Source organism: Miniopterus natalensis, chromosome 5 (genome assembly GCF_054644295.1).
Source record: "Miniopterus natalensis isolate mMinNat1 chromosome 5, mMinNat1.hap1, whole genome shotgun sequence".
Classification (NCBI taxonomy): Eukaryota; Metazoa; Chordata; class Mammalia; order Chiroptera; family Miniopteridae; genus Miniopterus; species Miniopterus natalensis.
Window position 1 is genome coordinate 12652874 of NC_142085.1, and position 27270 is coordinate 12680143.

The 27270-nt window shown below is 48.3% G+C and overlaps 1 protein-coding gene across 1 annotated transcript in view; it reads right to left on the reverse strand.

The window, feature by feature from the left end:
* KIF6 (kinesin family member 6) overlaps positions 1 to 27270 on the reverse strand; it is a 338850-nt gene that overhangs the window by 55750 nt on the left and 255830 nt on the right. The window contains exon 15 of the mRNA XM_087817374.1: positions 19368 to 19423. Within this exon, the coding sequence (XP_087673500.1) occupies positions 19368 to 19423 (56 nt within the window). The remainder of the gene's footprint in view (positions 1 to 19367; positions 19424 to 27270) is intronic.

A 27270-nucleotide genomic window follows, 5' to 3' on the forward strand; every position in this document is an offset into this window, starting at 1 on the left:
TGTCTCCACATATATAGGGTGTCCCCCCACAAATGTATACACACACTTTGAATAATTACAGAGGCAGTGTTTATTAAAATACATTTCATTTTCAAAGTTGAGCTATCAGCTGTGTATACATTTTTTTGGGACACCCTGTATATACGAACATCCTATGGGTCCTGTTTCTCTGGAGGACCATGACTAACACAGAGGTTGTGGGGGTGTGTTCTTGCCAAGCACTTGCTCTAGCACTGTGGGAGCAGAGGACAGACCATGGTGAGATGGACGTGCAAGCCTTAATCTTGTCCTCACCTTGCACGTGAAGGGAGGTTCTCACTCAGGCACTGAATCACGCTCATAATAGCAGGGGGAAAGCACTACTGGTGCTCAGGGGACTGGGCCCAGTCCTGCACAATTAAGAATGGCCCTTCCCAGCAGGTCAGTGGTGCCCCCATTGAGAAACATGGTATTTGGTGGAAGATAACATAAGGAGCTGATAGTCACTGAGTGCAGCCCACTTGGATTAGTGACTTGCTTGAGTCAGTTGAGACTGAATAGCACAGAGTTTGGAAAAACAAAGTGGTCTGAACTATTTGGCAGGGCTGTGGGTCCAGACAATGGCCTGGAGGGAGTGACCATGTAAAGAGGCAGTTGGGCCTGGAGGCCAAAGCAGGTTGCTGCTTGGAGGGCCTGGCTGAGGGGACTAGGAGGCCACCAAGAAGGACGCCCCAGAGCCACTGGATCAGGGCCCTTCAAGACCTCCGCATCCAGAGTAGTTCTTAGCTACTTTCCCAGGAGCATTTCCATCAGCCCTAAGCCTCTGGACAAGTCTTGTGAAAGTCGGCCTGGCAGGTTGGATGCAGTAGCCAGGGAAGCAGGGCTTGAAGCTCAGCGGCGGCCACCAGCAGTGCCACCATCGGAGGACAGTGAGACTGGCGAAAAGCAGCACAGAGGAAGGTGAGGACGGCAGGGGAGGGTCCCAGGTGCATACAACAGGGAGTTCGAGGCAGTCCTTGGAGACTGTCTCAGGAGCAGGCTGGGGACTAGTTTTGAGACAAGTGGACTCATTTTTAGCAAGGCTGCTGAGACTCAATGGGAGCAGTTTCCCCTGTGCTGTTCCTACCCCGGGGGGCGGGGGGGAAGAAGGCCAAGCAAACTGGAGCCGGACAGCATTCCTTCAGACACGCCTGGACGGTTACACTCCTGACCGATGCCAACCCGGACTCACAAACTGCTGAAGAAATAAAATCTGGTTAAGTGTGTTCTTTCCCCCCTTCTTAAAAATATCCAAAGCTAATGTTTTGCAGACAGCTCTGTGCTGGCCACACTGGCCCGGCCTCGTGGGGTCCAGAGTAAACACACCTGATCTAGATTCGGTCAGCACCGGGGGCCCAAGAAGCGGCCAAGGAATGAACACAGGAATCCGAGCACTGTTCCCGATTTCGAAAGGCCTCGACTGGAAACAACTCCTGCTTGGGAGGGGGAACAGGGCCATGGGGAGCAGTTTAGGAATCCATGCAGGTTTGTTTAAAAGGATTTCGATGCTGACCTGCCACTGGAAACAGATCTGACTCCTACTTCATGGTGATGAATATTTATAATATTTTCCAAGTCAATACCAGTGACGAGTGAAGATGTGTGACATGCAGTTTCTGGAGAGAACCCGCTCTGGGCCTTAGGATATTGTCTGCTGGAGACAATCTGCTTGAGGTAATGATTTTCTGTACCACAGAATTGCGGAAATCTGTTTTCCACAGATTACGTGTCAGCAAACTAATGCCAATGAACCTTTGTGGGTTGTTATTTTAGCAGCGAGGAGGCGGTTAGTGGAATTGGTGGTTTTTACCTGAATCTTAGGAAATCACCAACTATGTTAATTCAATGGATGAATGACGGGTGAGCTAAGATCTTGCATAAACAGCAAGAAAAGGACAACTAATTATCTGGATGGCAAACACAGCATCCTGAATTCCTAACAGTGTGACATTATCAGCATGGACAGCAACTCCTAGGAAGCTGTCCAAGGGGCCAGAGGCCTTCCTGCGGGTTCTCAACTTACTTTAGTTCTCTCGGCTCCTGCCTGAGTCATCCAGGCCCGGCCCCGTCTCCTCTTCACCGCCTGAGCTACAGTGACCCTCTGCCTTTCTCAGTGTGGTTTCTCCAAGGAGCAGACCCCAGGGCAAGTGGTTCCTTTGAGAAGTGATCCTTGGACAAACGGATAAAAAAGTGGGAGAGTGAGACAGGGAGGGAAGACAGCCAGTAAACGAGGGGGGGGGGGTTGTCACAGCCCCAGTGGAACTCAATCCCACTGGGGACCTCTGGGGGACAGTGCAGGACACATACGTCCGAGTTGCCCTCCTGGGGGTGAGCGAGGTGGGTGTGTGTACAGCAATTTCCAACAGTGGTTGGCTGAGGCCTCCTGGAGGGCACTGATTCCCTAGCACTGCCCCCGGCGAGTCGCTCGGTGGCTGAAGGCCCTGGGGACGAGCCGAAGGTGCTCGCAGATGGAGTGGCCCTCGAGCGCATGGCATGGAGAGGGATGTGAGCGGGGCCCTGAGCATTGGCTCTATCCTTTATTTCTCATTCCTCAGCTCCTTGTTTGAGAAAGATTTCCATCTCCTCAGTTAATATAGTCTCTTACAACACCGCTGATTCTCTGGCAACCAAGTGAGCAAAGAGAGAGGCAGAGGAAACGGAATATTCCAGCCAGCCCACTGCCTGATTTCGTATGGGCCTGGCTGGCATTTTGGGGGCCAGGTTTATTGGTCCAGCGGATGGGAATGACTGTAGTAGCTCCTAGTTTTCTACTGACCATATTTTAATAGAAACCAGATTGCCCAGACCCCGGCTAATGTTCTACATGCTGAGGTGAGCTACTCTGTCTTGCTGCCTCAGTTTCCCTTTTTGGGGTGACGCCTTGGAAATGAAGCTCTAACGTCAGAACCTCCTTAATTCTTTCTCATGAAGATCAGCTTTCCCTTGGTGCAGTGGAAAGGTGATGGCGTGTTGCTATGATGGTAAATGCCACTTGGATCAACCCTGGCAGAGGTGGACACCACCTGGGGCACGAGGGACTCAAGCCATTTCAAGGACTTATCCTAGGACAATCCAAACGATGCACCCTCCTTAGCTGGGGCCCCTCAGCCTGTTGTTTAACTCGCTCTGTGCAGCCATTTGGGAAGTTGGGGAGAGGTACCTGGCCTGGGAGAGCTTGATGAAATATTGCTGTGTGGAGAGAGAATGAAACATAGGCAAATAGTCTAATGAGGGACAGACTGGTATATCCCCTGAGGCTCATTTAAGAAGCCCATAGATTTTGCTGAGTTGACCATAGAAGGGGAAACTGTATTATAGATAATTATCTCTGATGAAACGTCCCCAGATCTGTCCCAGTGGTCTGGGAGAACTTGAGCTAGACCTGCGAACATCTCTATCACAAATCAGTTCTTCGATTTGCCCTTCCCCTTGAGATGCCAGCCCGTTTTCTTCTTTCCCTTAATTTTAAACTCTCTTCTCTGCGTCTTCAAATCCCACACAATCTACAACACATCACTTTTGGCTTCAGTCCCCACCATCTACTAAATCTACCTTGGATTCTACTCTCACATCACAGTCAACTGACATGTTGATTTTTAAAAGCATTTTCCCTTTGTTGTTCAGATGAGATACTTTCTATCGATCTCCCTTTAAGTTCACTAACTCTTGCCTCTGTCATGCCCACTCTTCTCTTGAGTCCATTTGCTATTTTATTTTTCGGCTTTAATTTTCCGTTTGGTTTTTCTTCATATTTTCGATATTTTTCCGGAGACCGTCTACCTTTCAAGTTTATTTCAAGAGGGTTTTCCTTAATTCTCGAAGCATGGTTTTAGGAGCTGCTTTGTCTTTGTCTGATGATTCTAACACTGTGTCAGGTAGGGGTTGGAATCTATTGACTGTCTTTTCACTTGTGAGTTGAGATTTTCTTGGTTCTTCTTATGCCACATACTTTTGGATACATCCTGAATATTTTCAGGGTCTTGTTTAAATTCTCAGACTACTGATTTTGATTTGTTTGTTTCAGCAGACAGTCAATCTGATTAGGTTCAGGTCACAAATTCCAATAAGCCTACTTTGGGCTGGGGTTCCAATGTCAGCTCTGTTTCAAACACTTTGCAGTGCTTTTCAAACTCGTCCCGCATATGTGCTGTCCAGTGGCCAGCATGGGATCTGGGTGATAGGCTACCTGTAGCAGGTTTGCTCTTTAGATCTGAACATGCTCATTTTGAAAGTGAGCACAGAAGCTTATATAAACAACTTTATGGAACATTGTCTTGATTTCCTTCCCCTCTGTGATCTACCTGGCACATTACGACTTCCTAAGGCCCCACCCCTGGACCCCTCAATTCTGCCATGCAGTTGCCAAGACTGTGTCTGCATCTGGGACCACATGGTGGAAGGACAGAGAGGGGAAAAGCAATGGGGAGTCTTCCCATGTTTTTGGTACCACAGCTCCTCTGGTTAGGACGGAGGACTCTCCTCCATCATTCTCGACTTCCATTTGGCGGCTGCTGCTTGTCACCGCCGCCGGAAGATTTTCCGAGGGTGGCAACCTGATGGTACTTTGAATCTGATCTCCTTCCCGAAACCGCCTGCTGCCAGTTGGGTTCTCAGATGCCGCTCCACGTGTTTATAGTTGTCTTCAGTAGGAGAGACAGGATGGAGTGTGATCATTCCACTTTGTTCAGAACTGGAAGCTCATAGTTTTTTGTTTTTAAACAAGAATATGTCCATCTCACTGGCCATTGTCGCAGTTAGGGCTGAAAAACAAATATCCATAATAATCTGCTTTATTTCCCTTTCTCTTTGTTTAGGCAGACTCAGTCTCTCTTCTTCACCCGGCTCATGATCTGATTCTATTTGTACTGTACTCAATTCCTCACCCAAACTCAGACACTTGTACCTGTGTGCTCCTACCCAGCAGGCCAGCTCTCAAACACCGAGTCTCTCCATCACCTCTCCTGCCTCCAGCGCACTGGAGAGCCACCCCACGTCAAATTCACACGACAGAAGTTACACAGCCTGGACTTGGGTTTGCATGGCAGCACTGATCACGCTCATATGATGTCTCCCGTCATTTTATGCTATGTAATCCTAAGCCATTTTCATTAAATCCAGGAACAGGAAAGGAGAGGCTGTTACTAATATGAGCTCATAGTGAATCAGAGGCTCTAATGAGTAGAATAGGGCAAGAAAAAAAAATACTAAGTGTAAATACTAGAAAAAGATTTTTCTTTTGTGATGAATATAATTGCATTTCTAGAAAACTCAAGAAACTACAGCAAGAAAAAGACCATGAAATTTAAAAGAGAAGTTGGTAAGATAACTGGGTACAAGGAAAATATTTTTAAAAATAGATTTTTTTTTTTCCCTATCTCAGGAAATAGAAAAATATTCCATTCACAAAAGCGGCAAAAATTATAATACACTTAGGAAGAAATCCTACTCCTAGGTCTGTTCCAAGGACGGGCAAATTGGGGCTGGCAGGCCATTCTGTCCTGCGGTCTGTTTTTGTATGGCTTTGGACTGCGAGCTAAGAATGGTTTTTACATTTTTATAGGGTTGTAAAAAGAAGAAGAAGAATATGCAACTAAGACCACATAAAGCCCACAAAGCCTAAAATATTTACTATCTGGTCCTTTACAGAAAAAGTTTCCACAGAAGTAACAGCATCAGTATATAAAAATACACGTGCATGGGTGTTTATTGCAGCATGTTTTACATGGCAGAAAAATGGAAATAAAGCAAATACCTATCAACTGGAAAATATTGTGACAAAAGTATTCTGTAGAATATCATGGAGCTATTAAAAAAATGAAATGTAGTCACACCAGTTGATTTGCAGGGATATACATGAAATCCTAGATGCACTGCAAAGCAGATGCACAGAAATATACATACTATGATTATTTTCATCTCTCTCTCTTTTTTAAGACAAGCCACCCAATCTCCCATATAAGTATATGAATGTTAATATAATTATATGGACATGGAGAAAGAGTTTTGAATGCTAGATTACGGAGCATGAACATTTTTGTTTGGCAATGAGTGGGCCTCAGAGGTTTCTGAGTGGGGGTGCGGGGATATTAATCTTTGTAATGCAAACCTTACTACTTTTTACCCAGAATTCTAATTTAAAGGTGGCCAACTTCCTATTTGGCAGATTATTGCCAAATCTGCTGTTTCCCTCACCACCAAACCCTTCTGTTCAGGGGCTTTCTCTTGTTTGGAATCCGAATCCTTGGAAAGTTTAGCACTTGAACAGCTTTGTGGCTTGGGTAGCACTTTGAGTCAAGCTTTGAACTTGCTCTGCAATCTGTCCTCTCCTTCCAGGGACAGTAGCAGAAAGGTACTGCCGCTAATGTCTTCTTGAGACCGCCAGGGAGTCACCACCACGCCCTAGTTAGTGGCTTTAGGGCAAAGGCTTCCCCCATTCAGCTCTGCCCCTGAGGATATGGTATCTGGCCTCCCAGGTGTTTGAGCTCTTTTTGCATGTGATTCCACCTCTGCTCTGGGAGTTAATAAAGGCTTTGTTTTGCTCATCTCACTGGGTTCCGGTGAAGCTAAATTCTCATGATTCCTCTTCATGACATATTTTTTTATTTTTAACAAGATTGTGCTATTTACTTCTGCAGGAATACATTGTTTAATAACCTTCAAACATCAACCTGCTTTAGATTATTGGCACAGACAATCAATAAACTTTGTTTTTGATGTTCCTTGTCTATTAAACTTACTTGGTACATTACCCATTTCTGTAGTCATTCCTTAAGGACTGTAGGCATCTTCCAACACAAGGGAGTGCCCTAAAGGACCCTAGTATTTGCTAATGAGTTGCTAGGTACTGTTACATTCCAGTGATTTACTAGGAGGTTTTCTAGACTTCAACATCATCTCAACACGTGTTAATAAGTTGTTTTGCAAAACACAATAAAAATTTTAAAAAATTCAGGCATCATTAAAGATGTCTTCAATAAAGATTAAATTAATAAAATCAGTTTTTACCTTATTACAAAACTCACATTTTCAGCAGTAAAATTATTAGACTTCTGGTCCGGTAAAACGTTTAATCTCTGTACAACTGTCATTTATTCACATAGTCGCTACAAGACAACTGACCAGGAATCACCATGCCCAGTCTTGACCCCTACATGTTTTAGCGAGATCTGTGCAGTGTGACCGAGGCTACCTTGGATAGCTTCCTTGGGGCCGTGTTATGGTGAGGCAGACTTGAGAATGTCCAATGAACAGTTTCAAAAGTGAGCAGACAATTCAATCTTAGGCAATTTTTAAAAATTAGAGAAAAGCAACTTTCCTAGGGTTCTTCTAAAAATCTTAAGAGAAAATTAAAACAAGTGACAGACTGGAAGAACAACATCTGCTACATATTCCAAGACAAAGGCCCAATATCCAGAGGACACAAGGAGCTCCTACAAATCATAAAGAGAAAATCAACCAACCAAAGGGCAAAGGATGTAAGACACTCAGAGCCACCAGCTGTCAGGGGAATGCAAATTAGGGCAATGATGAAACACTATTTTTTTCTCTCTCCAACTGGCAAAACCTACAATGACTGATATTATCTCATACGAGCAAGGATACAGAGGAATAAACGCTGTCACACAATGGTGGGAATACAAATTAATGAAACATTTGAGAAGGGAACTGGGGGGCATGCATGAAAACTAAAAATATACTTCCACTGTAGTTGTCCCCAGCTCTGCTTCTAGGCGTCTATCTCTAAGAAACACTCATTTGTACCCCAAAATGCTCGAATTGTTTGTGATAGAGAAAAATTAGGGAAAAAATGAAATATTTGTTACAACAGAGTAATTAAATAAATCATGGTTTATTCATACTTAAAAAGAGCCCCACTAAAAATGGTGAGCAATAGACCCATTCTCACTGTTAAATTAGAAAAGCAAAGTGCAGAATAACCTGTACATTAGGATCCCATTTATGCAACAAACAAGGCATCTTTGTACATGTCTGCTGCCCGTCTATCATCTATCTATGTATCACCTATCTATCTATGTGTCATCTATGTATCATCTATCTATGTATCATCCATCTATCTATCTATCTATCTATCTATCTATCTATCTATCTATCTATCTATCTATCATCTGTCTATCATCTATCTATATCTATCATCTATCTATCATCTATCATCAATCAATCAATCATGTATCTATCCATCTATGAACGCACAGAAGGGGACGGAAGGACATGCACTGAATTGTTGAGGGTGATTACTCCCCTCTGGAGAGGGGCCATAGTTGGTACTGGGGGAGAGGAGATGGAGAGGGGATCTTACATTTTGATATGTATATTTATGTAGTGTTTGAACATTCGACAGCAAAATACACCCATGAATTACTTGAGCAGTTAAAAAAGACAAAAACTAACCCTCCAATAGCTCCACAACTTTCGAAAGCCCAGGTCAGGGGAGGCCCTAGGGAGGCAGCTTTCCTTTCCTTAACTGACAGCCTTGTCTGCCTCCCAGCCAGCTCTCTGCCTCCCTCATTATCTCCCTGGGAGTAAAAATGAGGAAAGGCTTCCTTCCCTGGCTCCCATTCCTTCTTTTTATCATCAACATGAACTCAGCGAGGACATGGGAGTCCCCGGGGCCTGTACTGCAGGGGCCTAGTGCCCCTTCTTTGCCGGGTTGTGTGTTTTCCTGCCACTTCGGGGACTTGACCTTGGAGCCCAACAGAAACTGGGTTGCATTTGTGGCTCTGCCCTTACGAGCTCAGAATTCTTGGGGATGCTTACTAACTTCCCCAGGCCTCCGTTTCGTCCTGTACAATAAGAGGACAATGAATGACAGCTCTACCAGTCAGCCGTGACGGTCCCTACGGCGGGGACCCGGCCTCTTTGACACCTGCAGGCCCAAAGTCGGCCTTAGACACCTGACTGCTGACCTGGAGCTTCTCTGTTTCTTCCCAGCCCTGCAGGCCACCCCAGTTGTGTCCAAACGCTGATTCCAGACTCGGGGTCTGTGTCGCCTTCCTACCCCGGCCACCCTGTCAGCTTTGCGGGGGAGCTGCCCAGGGTCCTGCTGCTATTACTCCCCGCTCAGGCTGCCCGGCTGGGCTGCTGATGGACGACGCAGCCTGGGGTGCTCCGGAGCACCCTGCCCTCTAAAGGGTGCCCAGCAGCAGACGGACACCTGCGGGGAGGGGAGCCCAGGTCCCAAGGAGGGGCGGCGTGTCTCTGCGGGCTCCAGCCCCTCCCCTGAGGGGTGGCCCTGCAGCTGCACGTCGGGTTCTCGGGCTGGCAGAGGAAGCTGCGGGACAGGCTGGGCCCCAGGAGCCGGGCTGGGCCGCGGGTCATGTTACCCCAGGAAACCAACACCAAACCCAGGCCATCTCCACCCTGAGCCGACGGCCACTGTGGGGAGGGCCCCGCCCCCTGGTGCGGCCTCTGTTTCTGAAAGCTTTCCGCGGTTTCCAGCAAGGGACGCCTCAGTGTTTGCACGGTGGTCAGCAGTAGACACAGCAAAGCCTCTGCTATTTTCAGCTCTCCCCGTCCAGCGTCGCGGACACAGCTCCCCCTCCCTCTCCCACCTCGGCCGCGGTCAGTCATTCCCCCTTTTCATCAGCGTGAGACGATGCAATACGCTTTTCCTCCTTGGGAGTGAAACAGCGTGCTCTGAACTATGCTCCCTTGGAAGATGGGTAAGGTGAGCCCAGCTCCTGCTGCGGTGCTCAGACAGTCCCCCTCCTTCCCAGTCCGGGGGGACCCCCCCCAGACACACGCCTGCCTCTCCCAGCCATGCGCTGCCCACTTTCCATACACGCTGGCCCTTCTATGCAGGGAGATTCTGGTATTTAGATAAGAGTATCTCCGGCAAGTTATTTCTGAAATACTTGCATGAAACTTATCAAGGATGTGCGTTACTCTGATGATGAGATTAGAATGCATCAGCTGCCTTCTCAGAATCTGCAACGACTCCCCTAGGAGGGGAGAAATCTTATTTTAAGGCATTTCATTAAACGAAATAGGTGCTGGGAAAATTGGTCCTTTGAAAGAGATTCGACTTAGAACCTCAGCTTTTGCCATATTCTGCAATAAATTCTAAATAAGTGGAGTGTGAAAAATAGAATAATAAAAAAAAAAACTGTAAGGAAATTTAGGAAAGCATTAAATAGGCACCAGGCAACGACCAACCCATCATTATTATGGTTATCATAATAAGTACAAAAGCCATGAAGAAAGTCATAAAAGAAAATACCAATGGATTTGATGATATCAAAAATAATCAAATAAAACCCTGCATATTATAAAGCACTTTACAAAGACTAGTCACTATTATTGGTAAAATAAAGGGGCAATGGCCAGGCGCTTCCCTGAGAACCTGGAAATAAAGAAATTGATGTCACCTTATAAGAGCTGAACCAACAAAAATCTCACAACTCTCTGTGAGATAAAACCAAGAGGATATAAGATGTCAATCCCTGTGCCTGCCCTACCCATCTGCTTTAGGAAAGGGAACCTTCCCTGTCACACTCTACTGCGTAGGTGGCCACTTTCTGAAACATGAGACCTCTCTTCCTCCCTGGCCACAGCTGTCTGGGCCAGAGGTGGGTTTCTGACCAAAGACAGCGCATTCTTAAGCAGCTGCTGTCTTTAAAGCTTAGAAAAGAGAAATTGGGCTAGTCAGGTTCTCTTTCTTGTAACACTGAGCTAAGAAACAAGCAAATAATTAGCAGGCCAGCCTTGGGGACAGAATGCTTGAAGGCGCTCTCAGGTTAGAGCTGGGGCTAGAGCAGATTCTGAGCGAGCGGGGCCTGTGGTCAGCGGGGCCAGAGGCTGCAGGACAGACATGCACAGATGTAGCAAGAGGCACCGAGGGGGGCGTGGGTGAGTGCTGGGCTCTGGAGCCGCCCTGGTTCCTAATGGCCCCTCAGGTGCTGGCTCTGGTTCCCATTCCGTCTTGGAGGAGTCCCAGATCTCACTATTGCATCTTGATGAGATTCTTGTCATCACCACACACGTATCCTAAGCCTGAGCTTGCTCCCTGGGGTTCCATTTCTGATAATCAAAAGATTATCAAACTAAAAGTAATTTTTTATGTCACCCAAAACACCGTCAACACAACTTGGGGTTCATCCTGAGAGGCAGGAGTGGGATACGATTGTAGTTGAGTACGCAGAAGCCTAATACAAGCGGTATTTTATCTTTTCTGGAGAAAGAGGTATTGTGCACAGAATGGGGCTGGTCTGCTGAAAGCTCACTGTAATTGCTGTAGATACTCGCTGCCATGGGCAGTGGACGCCTGGTGAGGCTTCCCCGTGACCTTGAGAATCTAGCTCTCAAAGCACTTTACTTCTCTTTGTTTTGGTTCCTTTTGTGCTTGGCCATGTCTATTTACTAACCTTTCAATAACTAATCCATTTTGTTCCCTGGGAGGAGATGCCCTGGATGGAGGCAGTTTAAGAGTTCCTGTCTACAAAAGAACCTCCCCATGGAGGCGATTTAAAAATTGCCTCTCTGGTTTATAGTGAGTTGATTGACGTGTCAGTCTCTCTGAATCTAGCCAGCCGAGGCCAGATCCCGGACCCTGGCTCCTTCACTAAGTTACAACCGCCCTGTCGGGATTCTCGGGAGGCAGCCATCCATCTTTTTGTGCTGACTTTCCAACCAAATCATTGCCTCCTTCTTTCATACATGACAATTACCAGCATCACCCATTGTCAGTTGACATGCTCTGCAGCTTTCGGCTTGCTCACTCATTTTTCCTTTTGTTTTGTTCGATTTTCAAGATGACAGCAATGCAGTCAATCAATTCCATGAAGACATCAGTCGTACTGGTTATGGGCTGTCATTCAGATAACCACATGCCTTGGAATTTCAACCTTCCGAATGGTTGCAGAAGGGACCTTAAGAAATCACCTTTGCTCTCTTCACCTCCAGAGGCCCTGAGCCAGCTCAGAAAGATGCCTATCTATCCTGCTTTTAAAGATTCTAGAATCTCTAGCCACTTAATTACCCTTTGGGGGGGGCAAAAGCGTCTTTTTACACAACTATTTTTTCAATACAATTGAAAATTATGTCTTCCTTTTTGAGTCTCTTTAAAGGTGAACTACAAGTTATTGGCCCCTCTGTGTGATATCAAGTAATCACTGAAGCCATGTTTCTTTAACAGGAATCAGCTCACATGTGATTGCTGAAAATGGTGAGAGCGGAGATGGTCTCTCCACATCCCTCATCTTGGTCCAGTGTGGCCAGTGCTCCTTCTTAGAAGACAGGCTCTTCCTCCCTGTGGGGCTGTTCTCATCTCTGTGGCTGTGCGTGTCTCCATCACTCAGCGCCTCAGCCCTTCCTCCTGCCTCTCCTATCGCCATAGCCTCACTTTGGAAGAACAAATCTGCTGTTTATATAGCGTTTCTTTATGTATTAGGAATTTAACCGGTTTGAAGTTTATATGACTTTTATTAGATTGTAATTGGTTTGTTAGAGTTGGTTATAAAGTTGCATGGGTTTTCAGAGGTCTTTTCAATCTTGATTTCCCTGCAATTCCTGTTACTTTCAGCGTGTAGTTTTGCATTTATTCAATTATAGCAGGAGCACCTGTACTTGAAACCAGTTTTTAAGCTCCCCACTCACAGCTCTCTTTTTTCCCCAGGATAGATTAGTCTGTTGTCTAACTGAAATCTCCTTTACAGATTTCTCGTTTCAGGGGACAGGTAAGTTTCTGGAAGGTCTATAGTGAACATGATGGTTTTCTGCCCAGCCTTTCTTCCTTTGGAGAAAGATACCTCTTGGATTCCTTAAAAATCTTGCTCCATTTAAGCACAGGCTGACTAAGCCCTACCTGAGGAGCGGCACAGGCTCTGGGCCCAGGCAGGCGGAGTGTTTCCTTCCCCTGGACGCAGGGATGGCTCCAGAGACAGGCAGGTGCCCGAGGCCAGGCCAATCGCGTCTCCCTTTAGGGGCTCCTGCCAGCACTGAGGGGAAAATTGCTTCTACTAGGATCATGGATTCTACAGACCATGCAACTTAGGGGTTTCTGGGCCACCTGGCCACTGAATGCAGAGAGGCTGTCAGAAAACCTCGCCAAGTAGAACTGAGAGATGGAAGGAGGGGAGAAAAACCAAGGGTAGGTGGGAGGGTTCATGGGGAGGGGAGAGGGGAGAGGGGGGAGGGGAGGGAGAGAGAGAGAAGTGTGCTTTTGAAGGCAACTGTACTCCTTGGACTTTCTGGTTACATGAGACAACAAAGCCCCTTTATGCTCACAGCCAAACATCCCGACCAATACAAATGTCGCCCAAATTAATTGAAATTTTGGTAAGTATAATTAAAAAATCAAGCTAAGCACTCTAATGCACAACCAGAGCAAAAATAAGCATGTGGTGAATCATTTAAAAGAGCAAAAATCTATTTTGTAACTTTTTAAAAATATATACTTTTTAAATTGATTTTAGAGGGAGAGAGAAAGAGAAAGAGAAACTTGGGTCAGTTGCCTCCCATATGCAGCATCCTGACCCCGGGGACCAAACCTGCGACCTGGGCATGCGCTCTGACCCGGACCTTTCGGGTACCCTGAAGGATGCTCAACTAACTGAGCCACATGGCCAGGGCTACTTTGCAACTATTTAAGCATCACTTTAGCTGCTTTTCTCGGAACCATCTTCCTGCTGTAGAGACTTACTGAGGAAATGCGAGGTAGGCACCGAGATGCTGGGCAGAGTGACGGGGGGATGGCTTGACTTTCGCGTTTCCTGTTGTTGAGATACAGTAGTTTTCACTTGATGGTGACATTTTTGTTTTGTGGTCCCTGGTGACTTCTATGCCTGCCCTTAATCAGGCTTCCTCTAGTCCTTCCCTGTGCCGGCTTGGTACTTAAGCATAAGTACTTCATTACACCCACTCCTATTAAACCTCATCTAAGTTTACATTTGAATTCTCTCATGTTTTCTGAAGCGTCAGTAAACCCACTCAGCTGGATTGTATGCAGCCTGAAAGTACGACCCTTCCATTTTCCAGGCCATTGAAAAGGGTAGCTGAGAACCGAGCAGGTCACAGAATCCTACCAGGGCTGCTGGAAGCCCACAGCGCATCTCTCTGCAAACGAGAAAAAGGTGCTCTTAGGTGCCCTAAGGGACAATAGGACCTCAGGCCCACTCACAGGGAGTGGGGAGCAGGGGCCAGCGGGGTTTCAGGCCCCACTCACTGCCTCAACTGAGCCTCTTAATCATGTTACAAAGACCCCTTTAATCTTCCTGGGCTGTGTGTGCATGGGCTCAGGTCTGGTGTGAGCCTGTTTTGGGGCAGATTATGTAGGGTGAAGGCAAATAATCAGGAAAACTGAGTAACAGCCTAGTAAAATTTTAAACTGAGAAGAAAAATGTCAAAATTAAATAAACCTGATTTATGGAGATAGCATATCGTATTTAAAAATTTTGGAGTTGGACAGAAATGGATTTTAATTCCAGCTTGGCCACTGAGTAGGTCATCTCACTGATACACCATTTTTTGAAATCTGCAAAATAACAATAATACCATATTTCATAGACTCTAGAGTCTATGACAGGATCATCCCCATTACAGAGGATTTCAAAATATAAACATTTAAAGTCAGAATATGAAAAAAACAGCCAAGTGGGATGGTTAAATGCATCCTGATTTGAGGTGTAAAGATGGTAAAGATTGAGTCTCCTAGAATACAGGACGTATGGCGATGCCCCTTGTAGGTAATGGCTCTTCTCTGTGAGGATTACCTCACATGCACATGTCGAGTTCTTGCCACAGCTGAGTCAGTGCTCAGCGGATGGTGGAGGCCGTTGTTGATGTGGTTGTTATTGGGAGCTGGCGACAAAGAGTAACACAAGAATATACTTGATTCAGGTCTTCATAATCTAGCAAAATGCCCTGGCAGCCCTGGCTGCTCTTTCCCCTGCTCCAGGAGATGCTAGAAGCTAATGTCCACAAGGAGGTCCAGAAGTAAACTTCAGAGGAAGGTTAAAGTACAGAAAATACACAAAACTGAAAAACAGTCCTATTTATTCTGAGAATGGAGACCCGGGTCTGATTTGCCCAAATCCCAAATGCACGGGAGAAACATTTGAAAAACAGTATTGTTCAGATGGCGGGTTGGGACCCTTCTCTGAATTTGGAGCAGGAGAAAGAAAACATTCAGAATGCCCTGTTAGCTTTCCCGGTGTTGGGCGTTTTCCTTCACCGCTCACTAGCAGTTCCTTCTGTGACATTTCCTGTGATTTTGGAACTGAGCGTTGATTGGCTCACCAGTGAAAACCCTTCTGTGCAGCATCCTGTGACGTCAGTTTTCATTTAGGCCTGGACGGGTCTATGGAGGCTGAAGGCGTGCCAAGAGGTGTCAGTCAAACCCTTTCACCTGCCTCCAAAGCAGCTGGTTCCTGGACTGCTCCAGGAGTGGGCCTTATGCCAGGGAACAGCCATCCATTGTCCTTTGTTGCCAAAGACAATGCTGCCAGCGGTAGATCTCCGCCGCAGAAACGCCGATGCCAGAATTCCAGTGAGCGAAAATGGCCTGGTTTGTGCCCCCCCCCCCCCCCCCCCAAAGCAGCCCATTTCTTTTCCCACAGTTTGGGCTCAATAGCATTTTCAAGAAGTTTTGTTTTTTCTCACCTGAGGATATTTTCCCATTGATTTTAGAGTAGAAGAGAGGGAGAGAGAAACATAGATGTGAGAAAGATACATCAATTTGTTGTTTCTCGAATGCACCCTGACTGGGGTCAGGGATCAAACCTGCCACCTAGGTACATGTCCTTGACTGGGAAACGAACCCTTGACCCTTCTGTGCACTGGCTGACACTCTAACCACTGAGCCACACCGGCCAGGGCTTTTAAATGTTTTTATTGATTTTAGAGAGGAAGGGAGAGAGAGAGAAAAAAACCCCATCAATATGATAGAGATACATGGATGGGCTGCCTCCTGCACACCCCCCCCTAGGGATCAAGCCCACAACCCAGGCATGTGCCCTGACCGGGGAATCGAACCAGTGACCTTTTGGTACATTAGACAACTCTCAACCAACTGAGCCACATGGGCCATGGATCAACAGCATTTTAAGAGATATGGTAAATGGACTCGGGGTGTATATGAACATGTTCCAAACACAGCCCATATGATGAAAAGCTCCTGTGTATGGAACAGGTGACCACAATGCAAATGACTCTCCCATAGAAACAAATATCCTATTATTTTTTTATTCTTCCATTTCTGATCTAAACTTGCTTCAATATCAAGATTGATCTATGCCAGGCCAGGCGTGGCTCAGTGATTGAGCATCGACCTAGGATCCAAGAGATCACGGTTCGATTCCTGGTCGGGGCACATGCCTGGGTTTCGGGCTCGATTCTCAGTGGGGGGCGTGCAGGAGGCAGCCGATCGATGACTCTCATCATTGATGATTCTCTCTCTCTCTCCCTCTTCCTTCCTCTTTCTGAAATCAGTAAATATATATATATATATATATATATTTTTTTTTTTTTTTTTTAAAAGATTGATCTAAATAATGGATAAAGGAGGACCAAAAAAGGAGTTTGTGGCAAGAGTTTTGGGATGGCTTGTTATGAGAAAAGCAAATAAAATGGAGGTTTTAGATTTGCTGATTGCGCCATGTGAAAATAGATATGTGGTCACTGCTGATGACAGCCTTCAGGGATTTTGGAGAATGAAACTCAAGTGGCAGCTCCAGATCACAATGTCAGAAAAAAGCCAAACTGCTCGAGAGGACAGTGGCAACCTCACGTTAAACACGTGGGCTGGCTGATCAGTGTTCACACACACAGCGTTCATTCCTCTCCGCAGGCCAATTACACGTGCACGCCGGAGGCGAGATGCGAAGCTGAGTCACTGTCCCAGGCGTGTAAGGGTGCGTCCCTGCCAGGCTCCCGCCTCCTGACCCTTGGAGTCACTAAAGGACTCACTGGGGACTGAACATTTCATTTGATTTAATTTCTCCTTAGGAAGAAATGAAAGATTGATGACTCAGTCATGTCATAAATCTCCTGCAACCAGTTTTCCTCAAGGTACCTTGGACATTTTAAATAGGTGTGTAACTTCCACCTTACACCTCCTTACTCTGAGATGCGGTGACGGCGGGCTCTGTGCAAGCACCGTGAGGGGCTTGCTCAGGACTGGGGTTGAGTCTCAGGGATCCGCTCGCCTGGGCCTCCTTGGGGCATGAGCACATTGGAAAGATGAATGGTTAGAGGACGGTGTTTGTCTGTTATTTGCATAAAAGGAAGTAATAGTGACGATGGCTTATTAGCACCACTGAACTAGCTACTTTCTCTTAGCAGTGAAGGCTTGAATCTCGACATTGTCAGTCTCTGGGAAAAGCAAAGGCCCACCTGCCCAGGCTTCTGCCAGCATGTCTGCAGTTACAGGCATCCTCTGCCAAGGTCGATTACAGCCTCCCCTCCGCCCCAACCTGTGCAGCTGCAGGGCAGCCTCGACTTGCCCAATCTCAAGAATGTGGCGAACTGGATCCATCAACATACGCTATTGCACCAAAATGATGGAGAATCTAGCATTGTGACGACAACCCCAGGTACGCCGAGTGAAAAGCTAAGTGTGTCAGCACAGGCCACTGGTGCCTTCCATCAGTAATGCATTTCACTGGTGTTGGAACCATTCTATTTTGGTGTAGAGAGAGATTTTTCAAGAGCAAAACCTTATACTGCTTTTCGTGGAGAAGCAATTCATAAAAGGTCTTTCCCTCTTATCTCCCTAGGAATGAAGACAGACCACTGGGTCCTTCGAGTCAGATAATGCTGACAGGTCAGCTGATCCACTGAAGTCTGCTCTCCCCCACCCCCTACTCCACAGGTAGGTCAGCAGGGCCCTGCCCCGGGGACTGGGCTGCTCCTCAGCAGGGCGTCTGCTTTCCTGCCCCAATCAGCTTCCTTATTGCTTTGGGTCACCGGTCCCTTTGAGAATCAGATAAACTATGAATATTATCTCCAGAAAAATGAACACACTCCTATCCTCCAATTTTTTTCATGCAGTTTCAGGGGCTTGGGGGCCAGGCCAAGGAAGGAGTTTTACGAGAAACCAATTATATTAAAAGTTATCAAAAATTTAAACCTTTTGTGGATAGAGAGATATCTATGTGCTTTTATATAAATGCATTAAATAATCAGATCGAATGCTGAGTCTAATAAAGTACTGATGAGTATAAAGGATATTTTACAATATCTACCAACTGTGCTGTGAAATGGAAATGTCTGCGATGCCCACTGGACAGGTGCTGCCAGTTCTGCTGTGGTCTGCTGCCCACATTCATCTCCGAGGTAGTGCTAGCCTGCAGCTAGAGGTCAGGAAACGTGAAGGCTCATTTCCCTGCCCAAGATCCTGGACTTTAGGTGGAGAATCTCTAAGACTCTAGAGATCTTGGCCTGGCCCAGGGCCTGGCTGCCTTAGCCCTTCCCGTTCAGGCCAATGAAGAGAACATAGGCTCCTGTTTCCTGAACCAAAACCACCTGAGGCTACCGTGATGTTTAATATTCTGTAGAAAAAGCCAAAAGGGCCATTCAGAGTGGCGTTTGTCCCATCCTCATTTTTGAAGGGAGGAAGGTGGGGACAAGAGGGAGTCAGCTGTGAGCAGGTTGGTGACTTCTGCCTTCCCTACCACGGGGATCCCCTCTGTGAAGCTGCTTGGCCTGGGAGATGGGTCTCCATGTGCCTTCTAGCTTGGAACGAAAGACACACTCTCCTCTTGCTTTCACAAAGACCTGTGGCCTGCTTTTGTTGAATCTGCTTCTGGCTTTCACCTCACCTTTCCTGGGATGCTCATGGAAGTGGGGAGCCCTGCTCAGCAGCCTGCATCCTGGGAAGGATCATATTGGTTTTTCATCTCCCCACCGGCTTAACGGATGGCGCTGAAAAATGAGCACTTGTGCCAAAAATGCTGAGTGTAAGCTTTGGGGATGTAAAAGCATTTCACGGCACCTGAAAATAGAAATTGTCACTGTAATCCTGTGCTGATGACCAGCTGAGCTGTTGCTGAAAGACTCTCCTCTTTTCCTCTAAGACTCTAGAGAGTCTGGGCCTGGCCCAGGGCCTTCCCATTCAGGCCAATGAGGAGAAGAGAGGCTCCTGGGAAAAGCTACCCTTTCTCACTGGGATGCTAGAGCTCAGGCCTGTGTGGGGATGAAACGTTCCAGACAAAAGAAATTGCTTCTCCTGATGGATGAGGGGAGGACGACTGACTGCCAAGGAAAGGCACCCCCAAAGCGCTCCCTTGGCAGGGCCTCCCGGATCCAGCTCCAGGGCTTTTTGGAGGCACATCATGACCTGATTTTCACCAGGGAAGTGGCCCTTGAGGGAAGCTCACAGAAGACCATCTCCTTACCAATTTTACTTCTTGCTTCATTTATATTTTCTCCCAGGGCCTTTGCTTCAGAAAATCTGGAGGAAAAGAAAAAAAAGAGTTTAATTTTTTCTCTTCATCCTAAATTATGTTTTAAAAATAATAGATTTCTGAGAGGTCTTTAAAATATGATAAAACTTTATTAAAAGACATAAAAGAAAAATCTAAGTAAATGAAATACACTAGGCTGAAATGGAGAAAAATTTTGTATTAATCCCTGGTATCGTGAATTTTACGCCCCGACTCGGCATAGGGTTTTCATTCTCATGTTCACTAATTTAGGACTTCCAGTTTCTAGTGTTTATGATGCAAGGGAGCCAGAATAAAGAGTGACTATAAGCTCTCTGTACTGGGCGTGCTCTGTAGTATCAGGATCTTAGAGTTACAGGCAAGGAACACATGCTTAATGTAACTTAAGCAGCTTCTTTCTCTGATTATAGTCACATAGCAGAGGTCAGCAAACTATGGGTGGTCATGAGACAAAGGCAGCCCACACCTGTCCCTGTAAATGACACCCGGCCACGCCCATGTTTAGGTGGTTCTGTGGCTGCTGTCCTGCTGCTAAGGCAGAGCTGAGTAGGCTGGACAGAGACCGTGAGGCCTGCAGAGCTGAACGTATTTACTATCTGACCCTTTACGGAAGAAGTTTGCTAACTCCTGGTATAGGTGGTGGTAAGCCGCATTTTGAAAATATAAAAAAAACAAGGAAAAGAATCTCGAATAACCCCCCATCCAGAAATAAGCACATTTTGAGATCTTTCCAGTCTTTTTCTAGCCAGTTTTTCATGGAGTTAAGATCATGCCGTATGTATGGTTTTGTGCTTCGATTTTTTTTCACTAAGCATTACAACATGTCTTTCCCCATCTCTTTAGAAACCTCTCCATCGTCTTTGATGGCTGTCTACTAGTCCACCAGATGGTTGTGCTGATGTGCACTTAGCGACTCCTCCGTATCTCCTAACGAATATTTATGAGCCACCTGTGGAGCTAGAGGAGTGGTGTAGGATAAAGCCTATATGAGAAACAGGCAGTCCAGGACCTCGTGAAATATTAGTTGCTTTCCCGTCTTCCTTCTGCCATGAAATTTAAGAGGCAACTGAAAGTCTATGAAACAAATACATAATATATGGCTACAGTAAATCATGGTGCTACTGTGGGCAACACTGGCCATGCCATTAGAGGACCAGGGAGGGGCCTGTCCACGAGTCAGGAAAGCTCATGTACAAGGTAGGACTCACCTGGGTTTTATGGGTGCATAGGATTTTTAAGGAAACTTTTATTATGGAAATTTCCAGATATACACAAAATAGAATGACAGAATGAACCCTCACACACCCACCACTGTATGTCATTAACTGTCAACATCTGACCAATTTTATTTTTAATTATCTCCTTTCCCCTCATTGTCTCACCTCTCAAATCTTTCTGGATCCCAGTGAGACCCAGATACACTGTTTCATCCACAACTGCTTTAGCTGGGTAGATTTTCGTTAGAGGAAGTGGGGAGAGGAGGGCTTTCCAGGCAGGGGAACAGCATTAGCAAAGGCCAGAGTGCTCTGTGCTTCATGGAAAGTGGTATGAACTATGCCCCTGCTATTTTCCAAGTCTGTCTCCTTGGCCTGTGACTACAGACAGGGGAACTCCCAGGGGAGGGGATGAAATTCTCCCTCAATGTTAGGGTTTTTGGGATCCTACCCCTGGCTCCCTCACTGAGGGTATTCAGGCTCATCACAGATGATGCACATCCTCTCTTCAGCCAGGGCCTGTCACTTCCGGAGAGGAGTATAGTTCTTTTTGATGCCATTCAGGCTGAATTTGGTTCAGCAAACATTCATGTGACGTGTAGGTCACTGCACTGGGCCCTGTGCTCGCACTGGCCTGTGTCTGCTGGGCAGCATCTCAGGCTTGGTCCAGGCCACTCAGGTGAGGGCTGTCTTCACGCTTTAGTTTCTGCCAAGTGGGAGGGGGGGCTGGAACTGTTTGCTGACTGCCCCATCCATGTCCAGTACCTAGGATTTCATCCGATTTGACAGTCCTTCATTGCTCAATGAACAACTCCTCTTCCTGCCCTTTCTGTAGAGCCTGGAAACTTGAAAACAATGAAAATGCAAGAGCAAGGCTGCCAAGCTGCTGGAAATCATGTCAGTGCTGGAGGAGAGCGGAGTGCAGATGCAAAAGGAGGCACTGCAGGCAGAATAGGAGGCCGCAGCAGCGCTGTTCCGAGAAGCCCGGCAGGCCTGGGATGAGGCCCCCCGCCTGCACCACCACCTCGGCAGTGCCCAGGCTGTCCAGGGGGCACGGCGGAGGGGGCCGCTTAGTGCTGTGGTCCATGTTCTCCAAAGAGCTGCCCAGGACAGGCAGACACAGAGTGTGTGTGTGTGTGTGTGTGTGTGTGTGTGTGTGTGTGTGTGCGTGCGCGCGCGCCGTGAGCTGTTCCAGCTTCCTCTCTGCAGCCCAGCGCCAGGTTAAGAAGGGTTTGCCCACTGCGGAGGTGCGGGCTGATGTCTGCCCGTCTTCATGAGACCGTTTCCCTTTACTCCGCACCTGTCACCACTCCAGGCCACCCCACCCACATGTGTTCCTGATCCCTGGTTGTCAAGACAAACTCTTTCCTAAGGAAGCCCAGCCCTGGGGGGAGAAGAGGGAGAGTGTGAAGGGAGGCGGGGAGATGAGAAGGGAAAGGAGGCGAACCATTGAGCTGAGAAGAGGGTGACCCAGTCTGCCAGGTCCTTGTTCTCCCATGCCAGCCCTGCCCCTCCACGTCCCCCAGCCCATCCCCTTCCTCTTGCCCAGGCTCAGTTCTGCTCATCCAGACTCTGCCAAGAGAGCCTTCAACTCCTGTCCTTCTGAAAGATGCACATTCCCATTAATGACATGACTCAGGGACCCAGCCTGCAACCAAGGTGGGGAACCTGTGCTGACTTCCCCAAGGGCTTGTGCACCCCAGACAGTATCCTAAGCTGCTGCTCACCGGTGAAGAGGCGTGGCCCACTGGGGAGGAGGCAGGGCCCACTGGGGAGGAGGCAGGGCCCACTGGGGAAGAGGCGGGGCCCACCGGGGAGGAGGCGGGGCCTGCTGGGAGGCCCAGCTAGGAGGCTCTGGGACTCCACCAGAACTTCCTGTGCTCTCCTAGGGTCTCACTGCTGGGGCCAGAGTGCTCCTATGAGGGAGTCCCTGGCCCTGGTTAGAGAGTGCACGCTGCTGGGGACAGGCCCAGTGTGGGGCTGGCAGGCTGCTCTGTTCACACACAGAAACGCTCTACCTCTGAGCAAGGCCTGGGTTTGGATGGGACAGAAACAGTGCCTGGCTGTTCTTTCACACCTGGTTCCGGTGACATCAGCCTTCCCAGATCCAACTACATGCACTGTGCGCCCGGTACTGTGCTGGCTGCTGTCCCAGAGTGAAGTTCTTTCTCACTGGCTGCCATGTCACATCACCTGGCTCTCCCTGGCTGCTCCTCGGTCTCCTCTGCAGGTCTCCTTCTGCAGGTTTTGTCCCGACCCTGTCCTAATGCCACTGACTCACCTGTGGTCTCCACCTCAGCCCTGCTTATCCCCTGGCCCCCTATCCGGCTGCTATTGGATGCCCTGCAGGTAATGAAAATTCAGTCTCCAAAGCAGAACTGATTACCTTCCCTGAAGACTCCCCCCTTCCTGCCGTCTTCCTCATCTCAGCACAGGGCACCGACACTCGCCCAGCCCATGTGCCCGCGCCAGGAACCTGCACACCGTCCTTTGCCCCGTCCCCGTTAGCCCTCCACTCAGTCCTGGGGTCTCGCTCATTCTACAGCCTCAGCATCTGCCGCGGCATCCCAGCTAGCTTTAGTCCTACTTGGCCTTAGAGAGGAAGCTGCCGTCTCTTTCCCCGATTACTGGAACGAATGCTTGCTCGGCTCCCTGAGCCCACACTACCTGCCTTCAGGGTACTTCCCACGGGTTAGCCCTAGTGAGCCTTCTTAAAAGCAAACTTGATCTTGTAACACTCCTGCTCAAAACTCTTCAAGGGCACCCGGGGGACATCAGAACAAAGCCCAGATTCCTTAACAAGGCTAACCAGAACCCCCCAGCTCTGGCTCCTGCTGATTTCCCCAGATTCTCTGGCACCCCCTCTGCCTGTCCAGCTGGCCTGTCCTGCTTTCCATTCCCTCAGGGTCCCACTGGCTCTCACCTTTGGCTGCTCCCTTTGCTACGAACATCACTCCTGATCTGGCTAGTTTCTCCCTGCAGTTTCAGCTGAGATGCCTCTTCCTCTAGACAACTTTCCAGCACCTTTGACGCCGGCATCGGGTGTCACCCCGCGAGCTCCGCAGCACCCTGAACTTCTGCCTTCATTAGAGTGCTGTAATGGGACCGCTGCTCACGTGTTTGTTTCCCTTTCCATATCCTAAGTGCCATGTGGATAGTGACCACATCAGTTTAATTCACTTGGATGTCCTTGGAGCTTAGAACAGGGGCTGGTGCTTAGTAAACACTTCACCAGTTCTGTAGAACAAAAGAAGTGACTCACGAGTGAGCAACGTGTGCAACGTGGGGGGCACTGGACTGGGAGCCAGACGCCTGGATTCCCACGCCCACCCCACCTCATAGCAGCTGGACCTCAGATGCCTCCTCTCTCGGGTTAGAACGAGACACCTCTCAGGGCCGGGCTCATGCGGGAGGTTCACGGTCAAGTGCGCTTTGGTGTGGGAATCACGACCACCGCCCGGCCATGTAGGAGCCCAGGGTGGGACCGCATGTTGGAAGCAGTAACCACAGACAGTAGTGGACAAGCACTGTCCTTTCAGCAAACCAAAGAATCAGAAGGGACCACCCAGCCTCCAAGGGCCTCTGCGGCATGTTCCCTGTCACATCAGCTGGGACAGTTTCTTTGGGTCAGTGGGGTAAATGTGCCATTGGAAGGCAAGGGGCTCCTATGACATCTTTCCCAGTGTTTTTGTCTAGGGTGATGAACTTACTAGATTATTTGTAGAGTGACTATTCAGTTCTCTTCCCCATCAGAGGGGTAGAGAGAAGTCGGGGCCTATAGCTATGCCTTTGCCTTCTCTGTAGACCTCTCCCCGACAAGGTACCTTGGTGCCTCCGCTATGTTGCAATGAAGATGCACCTTTTATTTCCCATACGTTTTAAAAAATAACAAGTTCTTTTTCTATTTCATCTCGTTTCCGGCTGAGGATGGCTGCCTTCTCTTGTCTCCCATTGAGAGGTCCCTTCCCCGACTCTCTAGAAGCCCGTGGCTGCACTCTCCCCTCCTAGAGACACACTCAGGCCCCAGCAGTTTTCCTGACTGCCAAGGTTTCCCAGAGTCCATTTCAAATTGTCACCCTCAGGCAAAAGTATCATTTCTGAGGCCAGTGTTGTCTTAAAAACTGTGGGGCGGCTGAGAAGATTCTAACCTGCTCTCTGCTCTCAGAGTTTATACTTCTGGCTCAGGAGACAGGTGTACATACATACAAAGGACAAATGGGAAAATAATAAAGTTGCCATTGAAGTCTAACGGGAACCAGGGACCTCCTATTTGTCATGGACGTTATTTCCAGATGGTGCCGTGAGATTTGTTGGGTTTAGGTTCTGCGTCTGAAGGATCCAGCTGAAGGAAGGGGCGCTTGTCTTGGGTGAGTTCACCGACTTCTTTCCAGCTGCAGTTAATCTCATTTATTTCTCCTCTTGCTATTTAATGGCGAGCGAGGGATTGGGTTTGTGTGAGAGATCTGCGCAGCAGAGGGGCGTTCGCCAGGCGGGGGTCCCAGCCCCTCCCCACGCTGCTCTACACTAGGAGGGTGTCATGCCTGAGAACGCAGTGATTTTCAGCTGCAGTTGTCTTCTGCGGAAACAGTGGCTGAAGAACTGGCTCACATGCTCTCATTCGGCGAAGGGCAAACCTCCTATTCGGGGGCCAGTGTCTAGTTTCTGTTGTCACAGGCAGGCTTTCCCCAGGCTGAGGCCAGAGCTGGGAGGGGCTAGAAACCCCCTGTGAGGGCCGCAAAGGGTGCAGGTATAGAAAGGGAAGGAAACCCTCCTACAGTGGTCCCTCGGTTTTCGAACGTCTCTGTTGGCGAACATTTCAGGTTATGAACGCTGCAAACCCGGACGTAAATGCTTCGGTTTTCGAACACGCCTCGGAAGTCGAACATGCCACACGGCTTCCGCTGAGGGCAAGATCCGGAGGCCCGGCTGTCGGCTGTGGATCCCTCGGTTTTCGAACATTTCGGAACTCGAACGGGCTTCCGGAACGGATCACATTTGGAGACCGAGGTGCCACTGTACAAGTAACGCAGACGTGTGTGCAGTCCATGGTCCCATCCTGCAACTCTAAATCAACTCCTACACTCTTGGGAGCTGGGGGAACCAGAAGGGATCGTACATTTGGGTTTAGAAGTTAATTACCTTGGGCCAGAGAGGCTGAGCTGGCCCAAGGCCCGGGCATCGGGGCCACGAGTTCTGAGACCTTCTCTCCTGGACTTTGCCAACATGATGTCACAACACTAGGACCACTGAGTGCCGTTATTTGGCATTTGAGAAGTAGGAATAAAATGGTGGGCCAGGCCACTGGGTCCCGGCCATGGGGGACTTTTAGAGAGACGAGACTAGGCAGTCAGTAGAGTTAGGAAAAAGTAACTTAATGCCACCCTGAGCAAACCCTGCGGCGCACGTCCGTGTTCTGAGGACTGGCCGGTTCTCCCCGAGATGGTCCATGCGATGCTCTGGGCCGCCCGAGGGAACGGGAGCCGGCGTGGGGAGGGGATCAGGTTCCTGTGGACCAGGCCCTAAAGCAAGAGTGGCGTGGAGATCACCCCATAAGTGCCCGTGGGAACTTATTTTGATGTCTGCTGTGGGAACACTGGTTCACACTTCTACGTTTTCATATAAAAACGTCTTCGCTTAGCCCTCCGCCTGAAGCACTTGTGAGCCTGTGAGCTCATAGCCGAATACGCTCAGCGAACACAGACGAAGCTCTCAGCCTGAGAGGGGGGTAGGTCCTCGGTTAAACCTCCCGGTACCGAACATTCCTTTAATGATTGTTATTACAGTAACATTAAACAGATGTGACGCTTTTTTAAAATGTAGGCAGGTCTCCCAACTTTTCATTTGACTTAAAAAGACTGATTTACTGCTGGGAAAACCTCTTTCCAGAGGGAAGCTTTGTGGGAGTTCATTGAGTCCCTTGCTCGACGGCCTCAGGGAAGATGGGGCGACCAGCACCACCAGCCCATCCTGCGCGATTTCAATGTGTTTGAACCCCAAAGCACATTTGTCACACGGCTTGTCAGAGCTCCACTGCACCAGAGTTCAGTGAGCTCTGTATTAGGAGGCTTCCAAAGACCACGACCTCCGCATCTCTGCCACCTCCCCAACCTACCCCCTGCTGGAAACAGACCTCGGCCGAAGGGCACAGACCAGGACCAGGAAACATGCCAATTCTAGAATAAGAAAGATGAAGTAGTGTGTTCTTCCCGAGCCAGGGGTTCTAAGCTTGAGTGCGCGAGCCACCTGGTAATTGGTTTAAGCTGTGGAGGTGTTGCGCTCCTGCCTCCAAGGTTCTGGGTCTCAAGGTCTCTGGACACTCTCTAGGCAGCAGCTTTCAAGCCGTGGCAGGTGAGAGCCTTTAAACAAACGGATGCTCCGGCTCTATGTAGCCGAGTGAATGTGTGGGGAGGCCGGCCAAAGCGTCGGCAGGCGTCTACAAGCTCCATGGTCACTTCGACAGGGAGCCAGGGGTATGAGGCACTGGTGGGAGGTTTGATGCCTCAAGCAGGGACAAAGCTACGGGCTCTTCTGAAGTCGTTGGATAGAACAGCTGTTGTCTAGTTTCACATGTTTATCATCAGGCATACAAGGCACCCTGCTTCAACATGTCCAGCTGACTCTGCTGAAAATCCATGGCCCAC